Source organism: Cyrtonyx montezumae, unplaced genomic scaffold (genome assembly GCF_038088225.1).
Source record: "Cyrtonyx montezumae isolate F1298 unplaced genomic scaffold, pur_monq_1.0 scaffold_17, whole genome shotgun sequence".
NCBI classification, from domain to species: Eukaryota; Metazoa; Chordata; class Aves; order Galliformes; family Odontophoridae; genus Cyrtonyx; species Cyrtonyx montezumae.
In genome coordinates this window covers 26,540,648-26,567,168 of record NW_027071903.1, presented here as the reverse complement: position 1 = coordinate 26,567,168, position 26,521 = coordinate 26,540,648, and the positions used below count along the sequence as shown (strand labels likewise).

General features: G+C 40.0%; 1 protein-coding gene across 1 annotated transcript in view; it reads right to left on the bottom strand.

The window, feature by feature from the left end:
• Window positions 1–6,035: 6,035 nt before the first annotated feature.
• GALK2 (galactokinase 2) overlaps window positions 6,036–26,521 on the bottom strand; it is a 47,303-nt gene continuing 26,817 nt past the window's right edge. Inside the window, exons 8-10 of the mRNA XM_065733924.1 lie at window positions 21,710–21,920; window positions 13,184–13,385; window positions 6,036–6,688 (exon numbers count right to left, since the gene is read on the bottom strand). Of these exons, the coding sequence (XP_065589996.1) occupies window positions 6,481–6,688; window positions 13,184–13,385; window positions 21,710–21,920 (621 nt within the window). The 3' untranslated portion in view covers window positions 6,036–6,480. The remainder of the gene's footprint in view (window positions 6,689–13,183; window positions 13,386–21,709; window positions 21,921–26,521) is intronic.

Sequence of the window (26,521 nt, the reverse complement as noted above, 5' to 3'; positions counted from 1 at the left end):
TTCAGTGCCTCTACTTGACGAGCTTAAGGCAGCTAATGAACATGTCATCAAGTGTCTAGAGAAAATCTAAATATGGGCAAATACTCAGACTTCAGTGCACCACTCAGAACACTAGGAAGCATCGAGTCACATAACGCACTAATGGACAGAAGTCCATTATTTTGTCTGAAGACATATTTTTAACAGTCTGTTTTAGTGGTATGAATTTCAGAGGAAAGGAACTTACCTCCAAAAAACACATCTAGGAATTAAAAGTGGTCCTTAATGAACAAACAAAAGAAGTAAAAAAAGAAAACAAACAAACAAAAAAAGGCCTTTGCAGCCATAAAAGTAGAGTTCCAAATATCATTCCTCTTACAACATGTTTCCTGAAAATAGGCTGTGGAGCACAAAAGTCAGTTCTGGAAACATTATAACTATGAAACTAAGTCCAGTAGTCGGCACTTTCAAAAATAAATAAAAACATCAGGCAACAACTGTATGCTAATTGCATTTAAGAAATGAAAGACCACCTACATAGGGGGAAAAAAAGACCTCATTAGGGGAGTTAAAGCAGATAGTTGAGATTCAGATTCTGTTAACACAGCCCCTTAGGCTTGCTTGAAAAAGCTTATGAAATCGCTGCCATTTCTTAGCGATGGAACTGAAGTACAGGATGTGTATGGGCAGCTCATGTCCACCAACTCAAGTGCCCTGTAGTGAAGTTCATGTGCATATCTTGGCATTGCCCTCACAATTTCTTTTTTGCCCTGTTCCGAGGATCTGAACAAGTTTTTCTTGTTGGGTGTACTCATTCAACGCAGGGAGAAAGGAGGCCACCAAAAGCTGGTTGTGTAAGGCTGCTTGTGCACTAGTTTAGAGTAACACTAATAAATCCCACAAATTATTCTGTTTTCCTGTCTATAAAATTGTGTTTAACCAGCTGAGTGGGTCGTGAGTTCATCTTCAGACGTGAAATCTTTATTACTGCTAACTATGCAACAGATTAATTTCATAGTATGGAGAGTTTTGTGGAGGAGAAGAATTTCCTATAGAGTATTCAGACAGCCAGTGGGGCAGAGAAGCAGCTTCAGAACTGCTTTTCCAGTAGCTCCCAGGAAGTCCTGGGCCTGCCTATCCCACCACGTGGGGCTGCTGGCTCCGTGGTGCTCCTCTTCCTTTCTCAGCCTTTGAGACTGAGCTTGACTGCTCAATCTGCACCCCTAACAAGGGCTTACCAGAAAGCAGCTTTGGAGGGCAGCACCCTGAAATCTCATAGGCAAGGAAGTTAAATATATTATGAATTTCAGGCAAGACAATAAATTCTGGAATTTTTCAGCAACAATAGCGAGAGGACTGCAAGTTTGACTGCTGAAGCTGCTTGCACTGGCTGTCATATTCCCTCTAGAGGAAGTATTGAAAATCAGTTCCAACAGTGCCCCAGTCTCTCCCCACTGGCCATCATCAGGTTATAGATCTTCAGAAACAAAAGGCCTAGGCTTCCTCTTGTTCTCTCAGAAGATCTTCTGAAATGGAAAAAAAAATAATAGGAAAGCTCTTGTGAAAGCTCATCATCTGTTCTGCTGCTGCTACACTTCGATGTGCTCTACACAGAATTACACAGGAATGTAACTGAATATATCTTTACAGGGTCCAGCCCTGCCTAAGGCAGACTTAAAGCAGCTCAGCAGATATTTCTCCATTGATTGTTAACTCTTTGTGCCCCAGGATTTCCATTCGTAGTACTTGGCTCTGATTAAGTTAATAATTCAAATGTGGAGCCGTCACTTTTTCAGGCAGAAGTTCAGTAAAAGCCTTGCTAGATGTTTTTGGTTCTGATTTTAACTTCTGTTTCCTGTTTGACTTTGTTAGTCAGCTCTGAACGTTAGAGTTGGATGTTTCTAATATCATAACATGAGGTTTAGACCTTCATTAAAAGAATATAATTTATGCAGCTGCTATTGCTGCTTAAAAGTATCCCTCTGAATCCTTTGACAGGAAGAGGGTCTTGTAAGACATTCGTAGAGAGAATTAAGACAGATGCCTGGACAAGAGGGGAGCAATTACAAGTAAGGATGGAAGTTCCCTGGGACAACTCTTCAGCATTTAATCCCAATGATTTAATTGTATTGCTATTGCTATTTACTGAGTGGAAATGCACACAAACTATTCCTTTTGAACTCAGAGCAGCTCAGCTAACATTAGATATGTAAGGGACAGATAAGGAGCTGGAAAATGGAAAAAAAAATTAAAAAACCCTTTTGTTATATGCAATTCTGCAACAAGAAGGCCTTCAGTGATTATCAGTTACTGCAGTAAGGGTTTCATACAAACCTGCTTTAGTGTCACTTGAAAAATGAATTTGGATTTAAAAAAAAACAATCATTTTTGACTTGGTCCATTGGCTAACAAGCATATTCTTACTCCCATCCCAAATCACACACAGCTTGGCTGGAAAGCAGACAGCTGCTTGGGCACTAGTGTGCTTCAGTTTGAAGTACATCTAATCTTTATTGAGTTATTTGAGCCTCGTGTGCCAAGTGCAGAAAGGCATGCTTTTGTGGGAAGAGAATTTCTTTCTTCTTTTAATATTAATGTGTGATTTTGGCCAACAAAGTAGAGCTTATGAGACAATAGCAATTCTCTAAATGCATTGGACTCAAAATCCAATAAATATACCAAATGCTTCAGTATAAATCCTCATCTAGTTTGTTGCTTCTGCAGGAACCACTGCCACTGGAAATGGATCTCAAGCACTGTATTTGTCTGTTAATTCTGGAAGCTTCTGAGTGTCTTCTCACTTACTCTTTCATTTGTCTTTGTTCCCGCTCCTTTGCAGGTTCTGCATCAGTAAGTCTTTCACGTGCCATACATTTGGAGCGTGTTCTGTACCTGCATGTGGGATTCTGGGCAAGGCGGTCTCACATGCGAGCTCATGCTCCATGTTACCCTACAGAATGAACTGGTCGCTAGGGCGTATGCTGGGCTCGAAGCCAGGCTCTGCTCAGCTCAGTGTTGCAGAGATCGAAGTGGTTCCAGGAAACGTTTCTTTCTAGGCCTTCCTGGTACAACAGGAGCAGGCAACCCAAGGAGAAAAATCTGCCCAGAAAGCAGCGATTCCCAAGGTGTCGGCCACCATGTGCTCCTCCCGCGCACAACGAGCAGCGCGTGCAGCGGAGGTGTAAGCAGCAGTGGCTGCTTCCTTTCCTTAGTGAACGTGGTGCTGTTATCACAGGCTGTGAGGTGGTGTTGAGTGTAATCCTGTTAACTACTTTTGGTACAAGTCCTAAACCAGAGGGTAAATTATAAGACAGACAATCAAGAATGCCATTCAACTTTAGCGATGTTAAGCTTACCTAGTCTGGCTTTCACACTGTTGCTGCAGCATTAAGTCCTTTCATAGAGCACTTTCTCCTTGCTGAAGCATACAGTCCCAAGAATCAGGAAGCACTACTTCATCCTATCCACAACAGGAATGATTTGCATGGCATCTCTTTTCAGAACAGGATCATGTAAATGAATGCTGCTGGGTGTGTTTGGCACTGAGCGCACAAACATGCTCTGAGTCAGCTGAAAACACAGACCTTTCTTTTGACTGGAATTGTAGCACAGGAGTTGCTCTGACCTATCAAGACGTTATGAAAGGGGCACATGGGCTCAGAGAGGAATTTCAGAAGGATTATGCTGCGTCAGTGCACAGCAGTTACTAAAAAACTCACGTTCAGATCGTGTTAATTTAGAAAGTAGTGTTCCTGAAGGTGTTATGCAAGTAATTCCTATATGTTATGTTTTAAGCAAGTAGTTAGTATACATTGTGTGTACAGCAAGCCTAGAAAGCAAACGTCAAATAGTTGTGATCCACTGCCATCCAGAGAAAAAGTAAAGTTACTCTTCTACTTGAGAGCACGAGCATATCCCTACATACAAGATAATGGAGTCAGCAGATGCTGTGATGAGGAAGTACATGTCAGTGGGAATGAGATTAAATAGAGAGTATTGATATGGCACCAGGCAATGTTGCTGCACTTGGATGCTTGACAGTGTCTCTATTCCAAATCCTTTTTGGAAAGGCTTAGGACCCATTTACTGCACAGTAAGATTACACTCATGATTGAATGAATTACAGTCAGACATAGCAATAAAAGAAATTCACACTCCGCTGATAATCATGGCTTGTGCTAATAGTATGAGTCACCTCTCCGAATATTCTCTGACACTGGATTTTGTTTCCAAGTGTGTGTGTGTGCGTACTGATTGGCATTATTTTTAGCAGAGATATTAAAAATACAGATAGAAAAAGTTATTTAAAATACAGATCTGGAAAAACATTTAGATTTTGCTGCTTTATGTGCAAAAATGGTTTTCCTTTGCTCTTAGAAACACTATTGAGGTGTTTGCTGCTTACTTTACACATCGTTGGTGTATTATGCTCTTTTTCTCTCATAAAACAATTATATAAAAAGTCTTTAAAGGTTTAAAAAGCAAATAGCAGTAAAACAGACATGGATTCATTCATTTTTTGATCAAAAATTATTTTTATTAATTGCAAGTTACAGCAAAATTATGGTGAAAACACTGAAGCAATTAAAAGAGAAAGGAAAGAAATGAATTAGAAGTTTAGAAGGTTCATTTTTTACTCTTCTACAGTGTGCCAGTTTTCTGCTTTCCTCCTCTTTGTTTATGAGAATATCGTTTCTACAATTCACAGAAATGCACAGAAAGTTGCCCACATATTTTTGGGAAGCTTCCATGACAGTGTGTGACATTCTCAGGAAAGAAGAAAGAATCGAATATATCTTTATTCTTCTCATGCAGTGGTCAGAGCTTCCATTAGTGCAGCTGAAGTTCAGCCCAAATGTATCAGAGAATGAACTGGTACGCGCTGTGCTGTGCTGTGCGCCGTTTCTGTGGGAGGATAACAAGGAGGAATTCACTCAAACTAAGGATGGTATTCCTTAAGACAGGTGGCAGTAAAGCCATGGCATTACTTTTCCTTAAAATCCCTCGGTTAACTTGGAGCTTTTTGAAGACGTTTACCAATTGTTATTTGATTTTTGAGGTCTTATGTTTACAGCTTTGGTTGCAAACACAGCACATCTGCTGTACATTACAAATGGACTACAAGATATTACATTTCCATTGATAGTCAATGTTTAGAGAGTAAACCTTTCTGTAATTCTAGCTCCTGTTCTTTACTGTCTCCCTTATCCCTTGCTTTCCTCTTCTCAGCTGTATCCTTTTAACTGTCTTCCCTCCAAATCCCATATCTGCATTTCTCTTCCTTGTGCCCAGAGCCTGTCCTTCCCTCTCGAGTGCTTGATTTGCTTCATCTACAGCACTGTGTGTTCCACTCTTCCTGGTTGTCAGAATACAACAATCTTCTTTAGTGATACTGTTACCATTACACATCCCCTCTGAGGTTCCTGAAGAGGTCTGGCGGTCTGCACTGGCTCTTGTTCATCTGCTGTGTTCAGATTTGGCAGAGTCCTCCTACAGAATTAGTAGCCTCTAAGAATTCACTTCTGGCTGGACTTAGTGTGGGTAATGTACAGATGATCTCTTCTGAGAAATCTCTAATTTGATGCAGACCTCTGGACGTTCACATGTGCTTAGCATCATAAAAATATGCATGTGTTATGTCTTTTATGGCAGAGAGGGTTATGACATGAGCAGAACTTGCGCGTTTTCATTGTAGATAACAGAGAAGTGCCAGTTAGTGTGCTGGGAAACAGGGCACAGGGAGCTGATCTTTCTGGAAGCAGAGGTAGGCCTTAACACACAGTCACCTCTTGGTGTGACCATTATCATTTCTGCTCACCTATTTATTTTTGTTTATGGCAGCTGAGTGAAATCTATCCTTAATAATTCCTTTGTACGTTTTATGTTTTGATTTTAATAAGATCAGTGGGCTATACTTAATCCTCTGTAGCAGTTTTGCTTGAAAATCCAAATTCATCTGCCTTGTAAATACACAGCAAGGACTGAACCATTAGTTTATACTACTTGGACAATGCAAAGCCAAACTTTACTTTGTTCATTAATTTGGTGAGGTGTGTTGTCATGTTGTGCATTAATTCATCAGGTTGATCTGCTGTTTTCACACGATTCCAGAAACAACACGTGCCCGCTGATGTAAACCCTGAGCAGCCCTGCACACACTGCGAGGTTGTACGCTTCAGGAGAGCAGCTCAGTGCTCTACTTGGTCTTACTTTTATGACAGAAAAAGGAGAAGAAAAGATCTGTTGTAATAAGCAATCATCACTTTTTCAATTTCTATGTGTTAATAGATTTTGGTAAATTAGCATTTACGCTGAAAATGTTTTAATATTGGGACAAATAGATTTTGTAATTGGTGTTCTTTTAATTCCATCTTCAGAAATATATTTTGATAGTAGCAGCTACTCATAATAAAACCCAGAAAAGGCTTTTATTTACTGTGGCGTGGGAAGTCCTGCCAGTTACAAATGCTCTACATAGTTTCTTTACAATTTTTATGTTCTTCAGGCCTCAACAAAAACCAAAGCTCCTCTTCCAGGTTTGGTAGCAAAGATACCACTATTCTCCAGTGCTAACCTTTGGCCATCATTTTGGTAATAAGCTTTTTTAACACTTTTTAGGAAAGTATTCAGCTTGTCAGTAGGCACCACTGACACAGTGCAGCCGCCCCATCCAGCTCCAGTCAGACGTGACCCGACGGCCCCAAATTTCCTACAACAAAATCATAGAAAAAAATAATGAAAAATAAACCAGAAGGGGGTAATTTGTCATGTACAAAATTCCTATAGAAAACTAGTGAATACTGAACTCAGAATACACCTATTTCATCTGGCTTGCTCCAATTCACTTGGCTGTGTGATAGTCCAGCAAACTGTAGTTATCATTTTGGACAAAAAAGTTCCAACCCCTTAAACTGCAGTGTAGTCATTTCTGTAAATTCTGAGTCAGCCTCGTTTACATCCTCTGACATCAGCTGTTCTAAGGATCACAGCACAGCCACGATGAAGAAAGCAGAGGAAGAAGGGATTTTGTTAGCAACATTCATGAGGCATCAGAAGTGAAAACAGACAAAAATAACAAAAGAGGGTTCGTAAACTAATTGCACAGGATGTAGGCATGCAAGCCATTTTCTAATGTGGCAAAGACAAATAGCTCTATTCTTCCAGGACAGATCTAAAACATGCTGAAGATTCACAGGCTTCTTCCACAGGACTACTGAGTGGGTCAGTCAAGAAAAGGAGGGTTCAGAAACTCCTAAGAAGTTATACACAGAGTCAAACATCTGTTACTGCTGAAAGGACTGGAATAGGTATCCCTCGTTAGAGGAGCCACATGAACTTTTACATGTTAAATGTAAATGAGCCACATGAACATTTACAGCAGTGAAGGTAAAACAAGAATATATTCTCAAAAGGGGAAAAAAATGCCCTTAATAAGGAGGGTGAAGAGAGAGAACAATGACAAATAAAACATTGGAAATATAAACCATTCCCTGTCTCAAGATATGAGCCTGCTAGAAATGTCCTACAGCAAATCCCATGCCATTACTGTGCAACATTCAGATGCCACCTCATTAGAATTTAGATGAATTACTTTCATTAGTTTGCTGACCTGTGCTGCTTATCTTTAGTTAGATTCCAAAAAAGCAGGAAAATACCATGTGGCATGCAGCGAATTTCTCTGGGGCACTTCTAATGCACTTAGATCAGGATGGTTTAAAAAACTCATTTGAAATCTTAATTCTCATGGGAAGTCTAAGCTGATCTGCAAACACGTACGTTTGATATGATTCTAAGATCCATCCTTTGGTGGGACTTGCTGGGCCTAGAATTGGTTGAGGACAGTGAGCATCATGTGAGTAATGCATTCGAAAATGACAGCTCGTTCCAAGAAGGCTGTAGTGACTTTTTGTATGTGCATTTTATGCTAAATGAATCTGGTATACTGCTGGGTTAGTAGAAGTTTAGGTCATATTTCAAGCAAGTACTTACACATGTGTTTCATTCTAAACATGCTTACATATCTTCTTGAATAGAAACACTTTCTTCAGTGTGTCTGTGTGGTGCCACCCTGCATATTGACTCGATTTTATGTTCCTTCTTTATTTCCTGTTGGTGTTTTATTTTACTTATTATTCCTGTAAGCCACTCATTCTCTGATGCAATTTTCTGTAGTTTATGGTCCATGGAGCAACCTCCTAAAATGAGCAGGATCTAATCCAGTCTCAATTGCAATCAATAGGGAAATTCCCATTGACTTTGTGAAGCCCAGTCCACTTTTCAGAGCGGTAAATCAACTGTCTGTATTCATTGGGTCTGTTACCTCAGTGAGAACGTTGCATTTCAGATGGTGTCTGGCTTTTATTTTGGTGGGCAACTGAAATCCCTTCAGAATTGTTCTGAACCTTTCATTGATTTCATAATTCTCTGTGGTCATGCTCATGCCTCATTTTTACTGAGTCATTTTAAAATACTTAGTTGAAATAAAGCATAATGTAGGCAGAAAATAGGCCTGTTTCAGAGCTGAAGTCACTGTGTTTCAAAATACTGTGGCTACCAGTTTCAAATGTGGTGATGTGGTCTGATGCTGAGGGGCTTGGCACCCTGACAGGCAGCACTGTGACACCTGGATGTCGGGCTCCTGCTCCCAGGAGCGGTCTGAAGCGAGCAGCTAATCCTGCACGTGCTGGGGAGGTCGTGCATGGGAACTGACTATGCCAAACATGAGAAGGAGCGCTGGCACAGGTCTGAATCTGCCTTTTTCATTGGGTCTCACGCAGCTCAGTCCTACGTTAGGCTCCTCTGGTAAAGCAGCATTCATAGCTGCACATTCTTTTCTTGTGCATCAGCATTTAAAGTACGCATTTATGAAGAAAGGAGCAGTGAGCGCAAACAGTGACTCCTTCAACAGTCATCCTGGGGATGGAGCACTCACCAGCACAGATGGTGATGTGGATTTAACATGTGGGAAAGTACCCAATGCACTGCCTGGGCTATAGGGTGGCAGGACAGGTAATGGGGGTGAGAAGGAGAGCGTAAAGAAGGCCGTGGCTGTCGGTCACCCAGCGCTGGGGGCACTCAGCTGAGTCCTCTGCTTCTTGAAGAGCTCATCTACCTTGTTCCAGTACTCACTGGTTAGAGAGAACTGTGTGTGTGTGTGTGAGTGAAAACATAAATGCTATAGAATATGAACAGAAGTCCCCAAGTTTGGGATGTAGCAGTGCAAGGTAAGACACTGCAATGCCACCTTGTAAAAACAGCTCTGCTGGGAGAGGTGAAGAAGTGCAGAGCAATATTGTTAATCCAAAATACTCACATTTGTGAACCAGCTATTCAGAAAGCGTGGAGTTAACGAAGATAAATTAAGGGGTGGTGTGCTGTGTATAAGTTTTGTATCTTAGTGTGCATTTGAATAACATCTTTATGTGGTGTTGTTTTTTTTGTCTCTGAGCAAACTCATTGGGTATTTTTTTGCTAGTTGATCTTTCAAATTGTGCCTTAACTCCAGGCTTAAGAAAACAGTGCACCTGCACAGAAAATAAGAACTGTACCATTTAAAAAGCATCAGAGAGGATTCAGCCATCTTCAACTGGAAGAAGCACAGCAGGGAGCAAAAGCTATCAGCATTTATACCTCCAAAAGATGGAGAATAGGAGAATGAAAGTTATTTGCAAGATTCAAAGAACTTGGGAGAAAGCACCTAAAGAATTCATGAGCTCGGTTTCAACTTTTTGTCCCTTAACTGTTTAGCAAACTACCTGTGTTTTAAAAGGCCAACAGGTAGAACAGCTATTAATAGCATGAGAGAGGTTAGACAAAGTCCAAGTCTTCTGTCTTCACGAAAAATACAATACTGATCAACTGGCGGTTACGCTTTTCAGCACTACAAACCACAGCCAGTATGGGTCCCTTTCCTTCTTGGCAGATGTTGTGCAGTAAAACATAAAGATCTAGGCAAAACAGAAAACATCTGGATATGTAGATTATTCTTCACAGTTTAAACCTTGTAAGGAGAGAGCAGCAGTAGATTTGGGCAATTCTGTGGAATGTATTTTTGGAAGGGCTTTTTAAAGTTACAGGGCAGCTGTATATCATTTGAAGTAAGGAATGTAATTTATGTACTTGCTGGCCATTTCTATAGTCACATCAGCCAAGGTTTCCTAGAGTGACTAGAGATTTTACATGCCTTCGCTTTTTAATGCACAACTTGAGAAAAATTAATTTTTTCTCCCAATAGTTCTGCAAGTTACGTGCTGGCTTAAGCTGCATGCGTCTGCAATAGCAACATGCTTTTACAGCTCTAATCAGAAAGTCATTAGTGAGACTGAGCTTCTAAGACAGGAGGTATTTCTTGAGAAATATTCATGATGGGATAAGACTGTAAAGAATAAACTCATAATTTATTTGGTTTCGGGTTTTTTGTTTGTTTGTTTTTGCAATGTGTTCAATAAAAAGCAGTTGCAAACGTAAAAAATACCAGTTAGAAATCACTTCTTACAAATGGCACTCTGCTGTGGCACGCAGCTATGCCCATCACACTGGCCATGGGCACTTCTGTTGCTAAGTAAGAAATCTGATGGAACGTGGGCAGACACATCGCTTCTTTTCTTCACTATCTGTATTTTGGTCCATGGAACTGAAACGCTCTGATTAATTTTAATTCAATTTCGTAAAATCCTGACTGTGTACTCCTTTCTTTTTGGTTCTGTGGCTATGTCAGGGCTGCTGCCTACAAGCTAGTGGCACGACACCCAAGCTAGACTGCCGAGCTGTGAAAGCACAGAGTTCAGCACAAATGAGAAACAGAATTTCCATCCCTATACTGAGATTCATTCTGCTATACTACTGTGAACTGCACTAGCTTACTCGGTGTTGCACAGGTAGCTCCATGCTGCAGCATAGAACTTAAGTGGTTTATACCTCCCTGAAATGGTACTTTTCTCTCAGCATTTCTGAGAACCTGTCCTATTAGAACACCCTAAGTGAAGGTACCTGACGTGGCTGGTTACATTTGCAGAGCTCAGCTATTCAGTACTACTGACTGAGATATCAATACTGGGAAGTTACTGTAAATAGGAATAACGCAGAGGTTCACTTCTAAGGCTTTTCCTCTGTGGTGGGGTCACAGAACAGGCTGCCGATAGCCGGCACCAGATGTGCACTTTGCAGCCCATGCTTCTTCATGACTCCACAGAGCACAATTCTTGTCTTCAGCTGACTGTAGAGACGGCCCTCCATGAGGAGCTGGGACAGCCATGCTGGAGTCACCTCACTAACTGAGGGACTATCATAGCCTGTTCTGTTCTGTGACCGTTATGTGATGGACTGAACACGGCCTGAGCACTGCCAACAGGAACGGCTCCCAGGAGAAGGAACAGAAATTAGATTGTTAAATTACTACCAGACTGTCCAATGGCTATCAGGACTGCTGTGTTTTATCAGAAAACAGCATGTGTATCCCACATGCAAAACAATCTGTGAATGTCCAAAAGCCTTGCATTTGGTTTTTAAGTTTGTAGTTTTTTGGCTTTCCGTCTCGTCTGCCACATTAATGAGACTAACCTGGTGTATTAAATAATCATCAGTATCATACTGTATCAATTTAAAAACCCGGTAAATGGGTATTACAACTTAATAGATGTGTATGACTATAAAAGTAAGAATGCATATGGCATATTGCCTCTTAGTAAAATTCCTATTTTCATTACAAGCCAGACTAATGCATTAGTAAAAGATATATATATTTAAAATGTCGATTGCTGGTGTAAGGAAGTGCTTTTGTAACCTTCATTTTTAAATGGTACTTTTATTAATGTTAAACTGAAGCAGATTCTGTTTCTCAAAGATTTAGAGATTTGGAGGAAAGATATGATACTTTTATAGTCCCTAATTCTGCACGACAGGGAAACAACATTCCTTGACCTCAGGCGTGCAAACACTTATGTCACACTACACTTCTCTTCTGGAGGGGCAGTAACCTCTTAATGCTCCGTCTTAGGGCACAGTTTCCCAAACTATGTATGCCCTTCTCCGTGGAGAACAGGAACTGTAGAAGGTGAGCAGAAGTATAAAGGTGGCATCTCCAGGGCCCATCATGAAATGAATGGGGGAAGCAGCTGGGAGAGGTGGCTGGGGCAGTGGCAGGGCCAAAGTAGTAGTGATATGGCTCAGCTGGGCAGCTGTTTATTCCCCTGTGCCACTGTTAAAGTGATTATCCACTGATTTCTTTTCATAAGCACCGAATTTCGATCAGTCTGTCCCGTGATTCAACATACCAGAAGAAAAAAAAAGGAAATTAAGTGAAGTGTGTACATCCTTTCATGGTGTTGCTGTGCTATGGATGAAATACCATATCAAATGTGAGTACTGAGTGTTCATTTTTACTTTCTCTGTTAACACACGGTTTTACCAGATTTTATTATCCACTGTAGAAGAGTTATGAGAATAATGCTCCTTGGGGAAGAGTAAAGAGAGAAGAGCAGGGGCAAATGACAGGGAGTGTATTTTGAAGTTGAAAGGTCTTGTTTTACTATAGCCAAACTGAGTTAGGGAGTGCAGTAAATGAATGAGGCTGGGGCAGGGATGGAGGCTCAGGCACGTGGTGTGGCAAGCAAAGCTGTGTCAGCCACTGCACTGGTTAACATGCTCTTAATTTAAATGGCCAGCTGCTTTCCAACCTATCTGGTGCCCCAGACAAAATACTTATAAAGTAAAAGGGAAAAAATGCGGTAGCATTTAAGGATATTCCGTTATGATTTCAAAGCAACCTAACAATATATAGAGCAGTTAACTTATGCCCTAGAAGTCCCATGCTGGCAGTTCATAAATGGTTAATACATGAAAAGTGAGAGGGTTCAAATAAAGCAACTAAGATGATGCTTAAAGAAAACCAGTTTTGACTTCTACAACTCAAAAAAAAAACAAAACAAAAAACTAACACATTCTAACATAACAGTTGTGATGATGAATCAATCCAAAAGCAAAGTCTGTAATAAAGCCATAAACTGCAGCTTTCATCTGAAAGCATTACACAGATGTCAGTAGGGAAACAATTGACCATGTAATGTCCCTGCAGGAGATTAATTTTGTAATAAGAGACAAGAATACTTTCATTTTAAAATTGCAATAGCCAACAATGTCATCTTTTCTCATCATTTCAAACCATATTCTCAACAAGGGATTACTTTTCCTTGTGGTCAGAACTTACAGGCAGATGTCTACCAGCCGATCCAGTTCAGGACAGCTGCATTCATACATTTCCTTGCAGCTGATATAGCTCTGGTTCATTAATTCTCCCAGCAGCTGGATTGCATTGTCAGGTGCTTCACTGCATATCTTCTTAAATTCCAGCACTCTGGCAGCTTCGCTGTACACATGCTTTGCACGCTGATATAACTTGAAGGTAGAAACTAAACAAAATGAAAATATTAAGTGCTTGTTATATTAAGCAGTTATCAATTTTTACTAGAAATGGATAATGAGATATAAAAACATAGTGAAATAATTATTTTTAGTTGTCAGTATTTCATATAAAAACTCTACGCTGCACTCTGCCAAAAACTTCTACTGAAAACTCACATCTGTAAAAGCCCAAATAATGCAGCATTTATTTAATCCAAATATAATATGCACGTTTTTCCAGTTTTCAAATAGCAGCAAAATGGAGTCACAGCAGCACCAGAGAGCTGCCTGGTGCCCTGCAGGCTGCCTGCAGCTCCTGCACCTGCTGGTCTGGGCACTGTGTGCAACTGCTCCAGGCCCAACCAGCATCAACTGTTTAACAGTGCTGATACACCTCTTCTATTTTTCTTTTCCTTTTTTTTGATTTGAAGAACTGTGTTGTCTTATGTTTGTTTACTTTTTGTTTCTTTTTTTAAACTGAGATTAATAAAAATGGCATTAATCATTCTTTCTGGTGCCTAGGTAAGGAAGCCCTCTCTAATTTCCACAGTGCAGGCTCACCTTGACTGCAAATAATGCTTTGTTAACGGTATGCTGAAGGAAGCGGGCGCTTTCTGCTTGATTTTGAAGGTTTGTTTTTGGGTTGTTACCAGCCAGTGTCAGTGCTGCCTCTGCAGACATGGAGAAGCTCAAGCAGGTCCCTCTTGGCACTGACCTACTACTAGTGGTGCAAGGACTTTGGCTAAAATTTGCAGTCATGCCATGAAAAATGGAGCAGTTCCTCTGGGATGGGTGGGAAGGAGCTCAAACCTGTGTGGTCATCAGGGTAGGGACCCCTGCCAAGCCTGGATGGTGGGGCACAGCAAAGGGAATGTCTGTGGTTAAAAGCCCATCGAACCACTATGACTTGCAGGAGGGTTAGGCTGTTGTGAGTCATTTTTTTTTCTTGCCCAGTACACTGCTGTTTAATACAATGGACTTGTAGCTGCTCTTGAGGAAGTATTAGAGAAGCATGCACGACAACTTAATTGATGATAAAATTGGCTTACTTGATCTTTTTGGGTTGTAAATACTAGAAAAGTGAACCTAAATCTTTACTTGGAGCACCTGCTGTAGTATGTTCCATCATTGCAGCTCAAGCACCTCACACTATCCCTGTCTGGTTCTCCTCCAGAACCACGACCCTCTCCTGCTGCCAGCTTCTGGTCCCTCCCATTTGAGATGGCTGATGAAACACTGCACGAGAGGTAAAAGGGCAAGCAGGGACACACAAGCCCCAGATCTGGAACTTTCCATCTGACCCAGACACATGAGTTCCTGTTGGGCTGCTCTGTGGAGACAGTTGAGTTCTGGAACCACTTCAGTGATTCTGGCAATCAACAGTTGCAATTGTACATTCGAGTCTTCCTTGATAGACCGGAAATAAAATTCTGTCCAGTGTGAAGACTCTCATATGTGTTCTCCAGATTGCATCCCTTACTAAAACTTAACAGTGTCTGTATGATCTCTTTTTATCTTTCCAGAATAAGTGTAAATCACGACTGTAAATGCTGAAAATACAGCGCTGAGAGGGACATAAATAGCCTAAAATGGAGACGATAGAGAAATACTGAACACAGAAGTTTTCTGCTACTGGTGATAATGCTTCCAGTGCTATGTATCCTGTAACTCAATACAGCCTGCTACTGAGACACGCTCTGGCACTGCCTTTTGAGCAGGCCTTCCGACTGCACTTCTAATTAGAACAGAAATGACAAAGTTGGGTGCCCCACAGAAACATCTTCTTGTGGGTATTCTCTTTTCCTGCTCAGAGGTGTGTTTCACCACACTGTGTTTGTTACTGCTTGCACTGTGTTTTGTGGAGCAGAGCCTCGGTGGTTTTCATGTTAGAGAAGGCTGCTTGGCATGTTTTTAAGGATGGTGTCTCTTTAAATATGCTTCTCTTATAAGCCATTGTTTTAGAGCAAGGAGATTTCTAAATGTGCATTCGTTTAGGGAATATCTAAAGTTGCGTGAGAGATTGCCATAGCTCACACTCTCTTGTAAATCACCATTGAACAGTAGTAACCCAAAGAATGAACTGAAAACATGTCTGTTTTCAATTGTAAGGCAAGAGACTTGCCAAAGGCTGTGATTGATTCAGAGACCACCCTTTGGTAGAGCAATGTTCTACTGGCCAGATTACCTTTAAAATCCCTGGGGTTGTGTTCTGCTCATCGTGTTACGAACTGGAACTGCACTGGGCACTGTGGTGCTGGCTGTATGCCGCGGGCTGAGCTGCACCCTGGGCAGCACTCACTTGGTGGAGAGTCAGTGTGTGCAGGGGAGAACTTGCTGCCTCCACGCTGGCTTTTCCTCAGTGCGAATGCAATCCTGGCAAGCGATTCTCAAATGAGAAAGAGTGGCTGTGTGCTATTTTCAGACTTGTCCTTTGCAGATATTTACAGAAATAGTATTGGGTAAAGTCTGCTATCGTTCTGTTAGCTGTTGGTTGTTGTTTACAGACAGCACTTGATTTCAGAAAACTGTTTGTGTATAGAGCAGGTTTAATGCAGTTTGCTTTTCTCTCTGGCAGCATAGTTGCTGTTCAGGTAGAATTTTCTTCAGGACAGCAAACACCTCTATTCTCTGCACGTCCTGTCCGAAGGCAATGAAACAATTCCCATACTTTCATCTATCAACACCAAATGCTTCTGGTAATAGAGAAACTCTGGATCTCTTCTGTTTGGATGGGCAGTCCAACAAACCATCTCCATATAATAAAAGATAGCACAGCACACGTTATTTCCAAAAATTACATCTATATTTGAACCTTCTTGCTTACATCACTGCCTGTGTATCAGATCCACCTAAGTGAGATCTGAATTAACAGGCCATGCCAAAGAGCTGTGGAGCCCATGATTTTAGAAGATTTTAGATCAAAATCTGCATGCTTCATGGGAAAACAAGCACATTTTTTACAATTAAAAGAAAGAGATTTCCTAAGCCGCATTTTGTCACGGTTAAAAGAAAACTTAAGTGTGCACAACTGATTAGTTTATATCTGAGCTAGGGCTGGAGGGCTCTGAAAGAGGAGAAACTGAAGCCCCAGAAGCAAAGCACGCAGTGTTACACAGGACTGGGTTTTAAGGTCTTGTCCTCTTGGGCGCCATAGGACAGCAAAAAGCAGGGTTTAGGGAACTGGTGCTAGATTCTTAAAAGCATTTGGGTCCTTAAATCTGTGATTGTTTACAAAATCAGGTACTTAACATAACTGAAAATGTACATATGTTTTTCTAATCCAGCAAAGTACAATGGCCTGGTTTCTCAATTTCCAAATGAGGGAGGAAAACATCAGCTCACTCTCCTAACAGTGGAAGGGTGGCCTGAAGAACTGTTTGTCCCACCTGAGGCCTTAAGTCCCCTCTGAAACCCATTTGTCTGGTGACTAGAAAGTAAAACCCCTGCTGTAATGACACTATGCCACGCCTGGAGTAATGCTTCTCCCATAAAAGGATCTGTGAAATATCCAGTTTTGATGTTCTGCTTGTTTAAAATGATGCAGCACCATTTGCTCTGATGGGGATTTGTATCAGCTAAGGATTCAGGCTCTGGCAGAAACATGCTGTCAGAAGCTGTCTGCTGAAAATCACCATGTATTTTCTCTGCTGCGTTCTGTGTCACTCACTGCCATGCAGGAGGGACCTGTTTGATTTTAGACCTAGGCATGCTGGCACGATCAGAATCTTGGGGTCTTTTCTGTCTCGTTCAAAAAAGACAATATGGAGATTGTGATTTATTTTGTATGGTATCAGCTGCACACGTAAAAAAATGTTTCTTGTAGAATGAAGTGAAGGTGAGCTATGCTTTTTATGGATTGATATAGATCAGAAAAAAATAAACTCGAGAAGTCCAAAGGAGACCAAAGAAAACTTAAAGTTTTTAGCACACTTCACCTGCAGTCACTGCCACTAACCCACCTTTCAGGTTATCACCCCACTATTTGCATTTATAAAAGTTCAAAGAGGACACGGTTCTCAAGGAATCTCACCCACTGTTAGCTGCTTTGTGTTACCACTCCACTTCTCTTTTTCAGAGAATGTCAGCAACCCTTGCTGACCCTCTGTGCACTCTCTGCACCCTCACTTTGCTCCTCAGCAGAGGACTGCTGTAGTACCACCGATGGGCAGCTAGATGCAGTTCACTTACAGCCACTAAATGCCCTTGAAAGCAGCAGTGACATTTTCCAGTGCACTCATGTTTCGCAGTGCAGCAAGAACCTCGACACTTGTTAAGACTGAACTGACTAACGTTAATGAAGTTTGTCCAAAATTCGTATAAAGTCTCTTAAAACAAACAGAAATCCTGGTCTATTTGTCCCAAACAAATGGGAGTTAGTTAAATGTAAGAGAACAGTTTACTTCGCATTTGCAACTGTATGGTCATATTTTTTGTTTTAACTTTATGAAAGCTGTGTAAACCTGTACTCTCCAATTAGATGGATTTTTTTTCTTTATAATTAAACACTGTGGCTTCCCAGCAACTCGTATTATTTGCTGTAACTTCAGCTTCAGCAGATTCCTTTCTTTAGGGGCTTCCTGTACAATTCTATCTGACCTTTAGCAACAGACCAGCCTCTTCAGGCTGTGTATTTTTTTCTGGCTGCTTTGGCAGCTTCTTACGATCTGCTTCACTGTAGATTAATGAGCTACACATGGCCGATGGAACTGTTAGAAATTTACAACAGGAAAAATTCACCAGTGCAAAATCATGTAGGGGACGGTTTCTACCAGCCTTACTCACGTGGAATAGTACCTTTCTCTGTTAGGCATCCTGCTGATTGAACATGAAGAGGGTGAAGGTTTCTGGCTCATAATGTCTATAAGAAAACACTGCCAGATGGCTTTAATTTGAGCCAGATTGTGAACCCCCTCCTCAAAGTGGGGAACAGTTATTCTGCTGGGACTGCTCAAATAACTGTAATCTGGCTCTCTGAAAATAAACCGAAGGAGCAGTCACTGCTGGATTCAGTGACCCATTTAGCAGACACCTGCTCTGAGACTACGGTAACTACCAGCTTAGAGTAATTCTCCAGGGAAATGTGAGCCTTAGCAAAACTGTGGCAGCTAACCTAGAACACTGAGTGCCTATGCCTAACCTGGAGACCACCTGAAATGTCTGCCTCTACCTGTACCTGTATGGGATCTGCCTGGAGCAGCCACATGCTGGGGCTCATCCTTAGCAACCCTTGTCTTTTTGGAAGGAGATGGTACGTGCTGTTTCCTCCGTGACACGGATCAGGATGAGGCTGTCACCTCAACCCCCAAGCCAGGAAGTGCTCTTAGGTTCACCTGCGTGGAGGTAACTTCTGTTCTTGTAAGACAAGGGCACTCCACTGATGCACACGACAAAGCTTTACATATTGTTGAGCAGCACATCTGTGTCCACCTTCACACACAGCCGTGTGTTATTTTCTGCACAAATAAAGTAAAAATTGTTCTTGCACTGAGATCACCATTAATACAGATGACTTGGCAGTGGGAATGAAATGCTATTCAAACACCACTCATTGCAAATACAGTAAGGTTTTAGATTCATTGTCTTCCCAGGGGACAAACAGGAGGGCAGTTACACAGCCAAATCTTGATGGTAAACAGATACCTCTTATTCCAATGATGATTTCATTCTGAGGTCTAAATATCAAAATTAGATTATAATTTTATATGTGAAAAGGAAAAAAAAATTAAATAACTCATCTAAGAAGAAAAAAACATTTTACAGTTAAAGGAATACATTACTATACGGGCGAATATACTTTTGTGGTGAGGCTTATAAATACTTCACGTCCCACAATAACCACACACTGAATGTTCTGTGAAGCCTTCAGCTTCAAGACAAAATTATGGTATACCTTTAAATGTAAGAAATATTATTTGTTCTAGAGAAGTTCAGAAGCCACAAGTACAATCCACGTGTAAACATTTGGAAGGGGGATTTAAACTTAGGATTGTGAGTTGGCCAAGGAACAGCTGCATGAGGCTTTATAGAGGCTTTAGGCACCACCTGTATCTCTCCAAACCCAGGGAACAAGTGGGCTGTGCAGTGAGACACTGCAGGAATCCTTGAGTACCTTCCTGTAAAAGGGATCAGAAGTTGCCCTGCATCCAGCCGCAGCTCCACACTTGCCTGATGCCTGTCCATATGATTTTTCTTTGTCTATGTAGTTTTTTTTTGTCAGCCTTACATACACACAGAACTTTGGGCAAGCACACAGTATCATCACTGGAGGAGCAGATGAGGGAAAGCTGACTTCAGGCTAAAATAGTAGACACAACACTTTCATATCCTTAAGCATGAGATGCACTGTCAGTACAGAACATTATCTCTGGGCTTTGAATAATACAAAGGAATTGAAACTACTGACAGTTTATATTCGGCCAGAGAAAACTTAGAATCCAGTGACTGTTCTACCTAGTGTTCCTCATGCAAATATTTTACTCTTAACACTGTAATATTGTAACAGGAAAGTTGGTGCAACCTGTACAAAGGAAGATAGGTACCTTTAAGTGTTACGGCTCTTTGTTCACATTGAGCAAAAGCTCAGCAACATTCTGAAATTCTCTGCAGAGATAACTTACTGTATTGGGTTTCCTCACATGAAGAAGCAAGGCTTTGTTGTTAAAGTACAGTGGGAAAGTAGAGGGGAAATAAGAAAAAAAAAAAGTTTTGTCAAACTCCTTCTGATTTTCCAAAGCCAACACAAAATGCAATTTGTCTAGTGTGTTAACAAAAAAAATGGCAGTGGATTTAGATTATTTCTTTCTATGTCTTGTTTCTTTTTTTGTATATAGTTCTACAGAAATCTCTTATTTAATTTTATATTGTACATGCAAAGAGTCTTGCAGCATAACCCATTGTAATTGGCCTTATCAAATGAAATCATGGCCATACAAGTTTAAGAGGTTCCATTCGGCAAACATCTGCAAACACTATTCAGAGCCCCAGTATAACATTTCCTTGAGTTTCTTCTGTAGCTTTTGTGTTTAAACGTTTTATCCAGATTGTTTTTTTCCAAAGGGGTGGGGAAAAACAACTGAACTCAACAGAACTGTAGAATTGCTTTTTATAAGCCAGGTATGTGGATTATACACATCTTTGTAAGTCTTAAACCCCTTCATAAAGGGGAGGGAGAGAGGACAGAATAATTTTGTAGTTCTGTGTGGAACTGTGTAGATCACTCTGTCCTTGTATGTACAGCACAGAGTTAACATAGCTCTTCCTATGGACGTAACGAGCAGGGTTAAGATACCGTATTCCATGCTGGTACCCCTCTGGCAATGTAATTAGACACTAAGATAATTTTATGCTCTCTGATATCACTCGCTTGTGAAAAAGGTTATAGGTTCAGGACCTGGTCCCTGGTCAATGTAAAACATTTACAATTGTTCCAGATGTGCATATTATTTAAATATATGCATCAGTATGTATATATATGTTACTGATTTACATGCAACAAATGTATACCTCCCTGAAACCAGTCTTGGCAAGATGTAATTTGGCTGTGGAAAACAGTAAAGGCATTAAGGCCACAGAGTGGAAACAAAGAAGTGTGGGTTATTTAAAATTCATAAAGCAAGATTCTAATCTAAATTGGAAATGATTATGAATGCAAATTAATTATTTCATAAATTGTGCATTATTTAATACTATCAGCAACCCTACTATACTAGATGTCTAAGACGGTTCTTTCAGAAGCCAGTTAGTCTTTCAGAAGTCATTGGTGCCAGTATTCAAGACTACATGGTATAATCTTAGGCAAGAATGTATGGGAAATACTTTTAAATTGTTTACCTGCACCAATTTTTTTTTCTAAAAATATGTACGTATATATATATATGTATATACAGTAACAGGAAGTTTCTTCTCAGGAAAGAGTGACCTAGAAGACTTGCATCCTCACGCAGGTTTTATGAAGTGATAATGTTTTTGTCCATCCATAAACAGAAGCACAGTCTCTACCTATGCTAGCCCTGAACCAGTGTTCAGAGAGAGCAAACAGGACATTTGGTTGATGCTGTAACCAGCCAAAATGTCTGGTTTTGTGAGAGCTTCAGCTTAAAAAGGAAGCCTAATTTAAGACTTTTGGATCTACCTAGAGAAGACTCTAAACTAGCACAGACTAATCTAAAATCTAATCTGCTGCTTCTTCCTCTGTATACACCATTCCACTATTTAGACTCTCAAGATTCTGGAGAAGCATTCTGGCAAGACTTGCACACCACTTATTAACAAAGAGCTATTTTATATAACACAAACACTGTAAAGTAAAAAACACTATTTCATATATACTTACCATTTTGCGTGTTTTGACTCAGGATCTGAGAGCGGAGGTCCTCCAGGCTGATTCCCAGGCATTTACAAATTTCCTCTGTGCTGTAAGGCTCAGGATGTAATACCTCCTCGACAATGGTCAGCATTTCCTCTAGGCTAACTCCTAGGTTGGCCTGCACATCTTGGAGTCTCAACATTTTTCTCCAGTCCAAACTTTTTGACTTTGAGAGAAGCTGAAATTTAAAACATAAAACACGGTCTGCTTTCCTGGTTAAAACTAACACTAAGTTGTCCACTAGCAGCTTTAAGACCCATTTGCTCTTTTCACTTCTTAACTGGGAATTATCAATAGCCACTGTCTATATGCGCACAGCAGATAACATTTATAAAAGGTCTGTGAATGATTGAATGATATCAAATCAGTGATTCCTCTTTTTCTATGGATGTCATTACTTCAAATAATTGTTAATATTTCAAAGTCACATTCAGACTATTGCTTATACAAATGTTACAGTACTGTAACACTGCAGGTCCCCAAGGAGTCTGTTTCTAAACTGTTATAATTTGTTCTAACATTGAAAACTAAGGTGCTCCTGGAGTCGAACTTGAGGAAGACACTACAAACTGTTCTCATAACCACCCTAAAAATATAAAATATATGTTTCTGCTAGAGAATTAACAATAGCCTTTCACAAATGGCATAATTCAAAGTAAATTTAACTAAGTACATTGTTGAAACCCTACAAGAAGGTTGCGAAGTGTTAGTTGGAATCTGTGCCATTCCTGTATGATTTCCACTGTGCTAACTAGTCCTAGGTACACCTGTTTTTCCCACCCCAGATGAGGTCATGTGTTAAGTATCTTTCTGGCTTCTTGGCAGTTGATGGCAGTTACTTTAACACACTAGAATCCTAAAAGGAAATACGTCAAAGAGGATTTCCTTTAGAAAGTTGGGGCGTGTGGTGATGTTCCCCTGTGCCTGATGAAAAAAAAGTTGAGTAAAACAAATTGCCTCATATTTTCATGAGGTGGAACATTCTTAACATTATTAATGACAGAATCACGTTAAGTGGTCGCTGTGGGAGTCTGCTGATACACCACCCTACTTTCAACAGATCAGTACTGAGACTGATTAGCAGGAACGTGCCAATATCATATTACTGCAATTGCTGCCTCCAATTCTTCACCATTTTAATAGAGATTTAGGCTTCTGTGTGTACCAGATCAAGCTGAATGTTTGCAGAGAGTTTAAAGCATTGCAGCAAAATCGGAGGATGGAATCCTTTTCCCACTCAAATCCATGTTAAAACTCTCATTGACAGAGCTGAAACTTCACCCAGCGTGTCTTGTTATTCTTTTCAATAAACAGTGGGTTTGAGTAAGATTGGTTTGAAATCATTTAGGTTTCAGTCCAGCAAAGCAATTTAGCACATGTGTAACTTCCTGTATTAAAAATATCAGGGGATTCACATATTTTTATGCCTGATTTACATGCCTGAAAAGTATCTGCATTGCTTTGTGTACAGTTGGAGCATGAGGTGGTTGTTTAAGCAGATCTACTGCTCTGCTATCTGCTACAGATTCTCACCCTCCTGCTCTCCTCCAACAGCGCTGTTGCAGGAGCTTTTCTAGTTTTGTTTTATCATGGTACATAAAAGTTAACTACTTTTGGTGCCATCTAGTGACTTGCTAAGATTTATGTGGAGCTTAATAGGGCAGGGCAAAGTCCAATCGAAATCCTTCTCATATGACTCTGACACCATTTAAAACAGTTTCGTGTTTAGTGGCAGTGAAAGAAGCAGCAGTGTTTAGTGACAAATGCAGAAATCAAGGTGTGACCATTATCTTCTCCAAGACTGACAGTTGTTTCGGGTCTACTTTTCAAAGACCCTGAGCATCTAGAACTCTTCAGCCTCAACGTAATGGTATTTTAGTTTACTTATGGATCAGTTACAATAACAATCATTGCTTCAGTTATTTTACTTAAATATTTGGTAACTCTTTTGTTGGTTTGTGTTTATTATATGAATTTAAAAGGATTTCAAGATGCTAAATGAATTTATTTTTTTCCCTAATAATTGTAATCGTAATTTCAGTATCCTCTGGACTTTATTATCAGAAGTTAAACAGAAATAAGAATTTAGAAAAAATAATATAATGCTCTACAAGGCAACAAAAATCTTTCTACTTGTAAAATAAATAATCCAGTTAAAGTATTTGTCACACATTCTGTCACATCTACTGTCATTTCTATTCTTCAGCAGAGATGCTGTAGTTTAGAAGTTTTATAGGTGAAATGTTCCAAATGGAGAATGACCCCTTCAGCTCCATGAGCAGGGCTTGCTGGGAAAAGTTTCATGCTGCTTCTAACAAAGTTTCAACTATGACAGCATTGGAAAAAATGTTATGGGCTAAGGAATGTGGGGTTTTTGTTGTTTGTTGTTGTTGCTGGTGGGTTTTTTTTTTTAAACAAATACCTAGCTGCAGCAGCTCAAATTGTAATAGACACAGAACAGAAATGGGAAAAGGCCCATCTATGTGTACAAAAGTAAACCCAATACCGATCCTGCAATTGGATATTTTCTTGCTGATCTCGGACTAGGTGGATTAAAGATGTGGACAGCATCCAGCTGGCTCTTAACTGTCAGGATATAGCATCTGTAGTTGTTATTGTCTTTTATTGTTCAACACAGGCACACTGGAGCACTGTACTAGGAGAGTGATGGGACAAATATAAATAAAAGAAAGCCTGACTAGAATAAGTATAGGAATGCTTCGCCCTTATATAGCAACATCCCTTTCTTATACTTTACATTTCTGTAATACCATCTGAGTGTTTTTCCACGTTTAACAAACATTAGCTGATTAAGTACATGGCATCCTAGCTGCAGAAATTCTTGGCTCCAGTCTAGCTGAAACTGAAGCGAACCACACACTACGAAGTCCGGGGATTGCAGAGCGTGCTCTAATGCTCAGTCATCCTACAATACCCACTACACAAGTGCTCTGATACATAAAGTGCAAGTTAATTTCCTGTAGAATGGAGAGTGTTCTGAGGAACAAACTGACATTAAACATAGTATTTAATGGTGCACAGGAAAGTGCTGAGAGACTACAGCAAAAACAGAGAAAGAAGTCGCTTCGCAGAACAAATGAAGAAAGCAAGTGAATGACTCTCTAGAAGGGAAGGGTGCAGAACCTGAGGAGGACAGGTTAGGATGCTCAAGAGCTTACTGTAAGACAGACTGATATTAAAGTGTTCTGCACTAGTGCCAGTAGAAATACATGGTATTAGCATCTTTACTTACATAGAGCTTTTTGCAAACAAGTAAGAAATATTAGAATGGCCTAAAGTGGAAGAGGAAATAAAAAAGCCCATCCTAAAAGAAAATAAAATATGAGAATTTCTTGTAAAGCACAATTGTGAAGCCCAGAATGTTATTTCATATTTCCGTTAGCTTAATGGTGCATAAAAGACTTCCCTGCTTCCACTTACATACCTGCCCTCCTTCACCCCACTGTGACCTCTTCCTAAAGACAGCCTTTTCCTGACTCAAAATATTTTTGTAGTGTGTGCAACTTTCCATCTGGGCAGCATATGTTTTAAAATAGACAGGTGTATGTTGTTAGTCTACATAAAACCATGGATCTGCTCAAGGTAGCTATTTAAAGACTGCATCATGGCTAGCAGTGGTGTAAAAAAAAAAAATCACCTTTCCTTGCCATCATTTTATTAAACAGATTCAGTAATTTAAAGTGATTTGGAAAACTGTGATTCATTTTGCAAAAAATGGTATACAGAACAATACCTTAAAAGGTCTTCCAACTTAATGCATTTACTGTTACTGTTTGCCTTTCAAAACATATCATCTCCAAAGGCTCTTTGCATCTTTATGCATAATAATTTCCAAAATAAACTCTTCCTAAAATATCTAGTCAATCAGTTATTCCAAATTCAACATTTATCAGTTATGCAAGATCTAGCACACAGAGAGGTCCTTAATTTTTCTAAAGGGATAGGAGTCTTTTTATTAACTTCAGTGACAACTTTAACTGTGCTCATTGGTGCTATTATTTTTACCATATCTAACATACACCTAAACTGTAGCTGTATTTCATACTTGAGTTGAAATCTCATTTAAAAGCCTCCTGTTTTACTTTCCTCCTGTAAAAATATCCCAACAATATTTTACATTACATTGTCAGTATCTGGTAACCTGTTCAACAATTTATTTTATTATTTCACATTAACTATGGTGTTTTCTTTCATAGAATGATTCTGCCAACATGTGCTCAAAGTACCTGTTTGTTTAGATTGAGTCCTAAGTCTAATTGATCTTGTGGCCAAATATTTTGCGGCAAGGAGTTCCACGCTGCGCTTTTAAGACTTTCATCTACACGATGTGACCCAAATTTGTTTCTTTAACACAGGACTCTATGTGGGTTATAACTGAATTGAGTCTTTGTGCTTACTCCTCATTTAACTTAATAAAAAATCCGTGTTTTTATGACATTCTCAAACGAAATCCTACATCCTCATAGTCCCAAACGTACGGTCTACAAAATCCACAATTAAAGTAGAACTTAGATTTGTCATGTTCAGATTCCGTATACTTCAGAGATAATTGCAAACTGTAAACAGGCAGTGCAACCTAAGTGCTGGGTTTTCATTCAAGCCTGTTTTCAAATTTTACACTAATGTGCATTCTGCTATTCCAATATTTCCAGTATTACTTCCAGGCCTCCAACGAGTAGCTTTGATGTCATCTAAATCCTCGAAAATACACATCTATTGCCATATATACATGTAAACATGTGACCACACTGGTTGCTT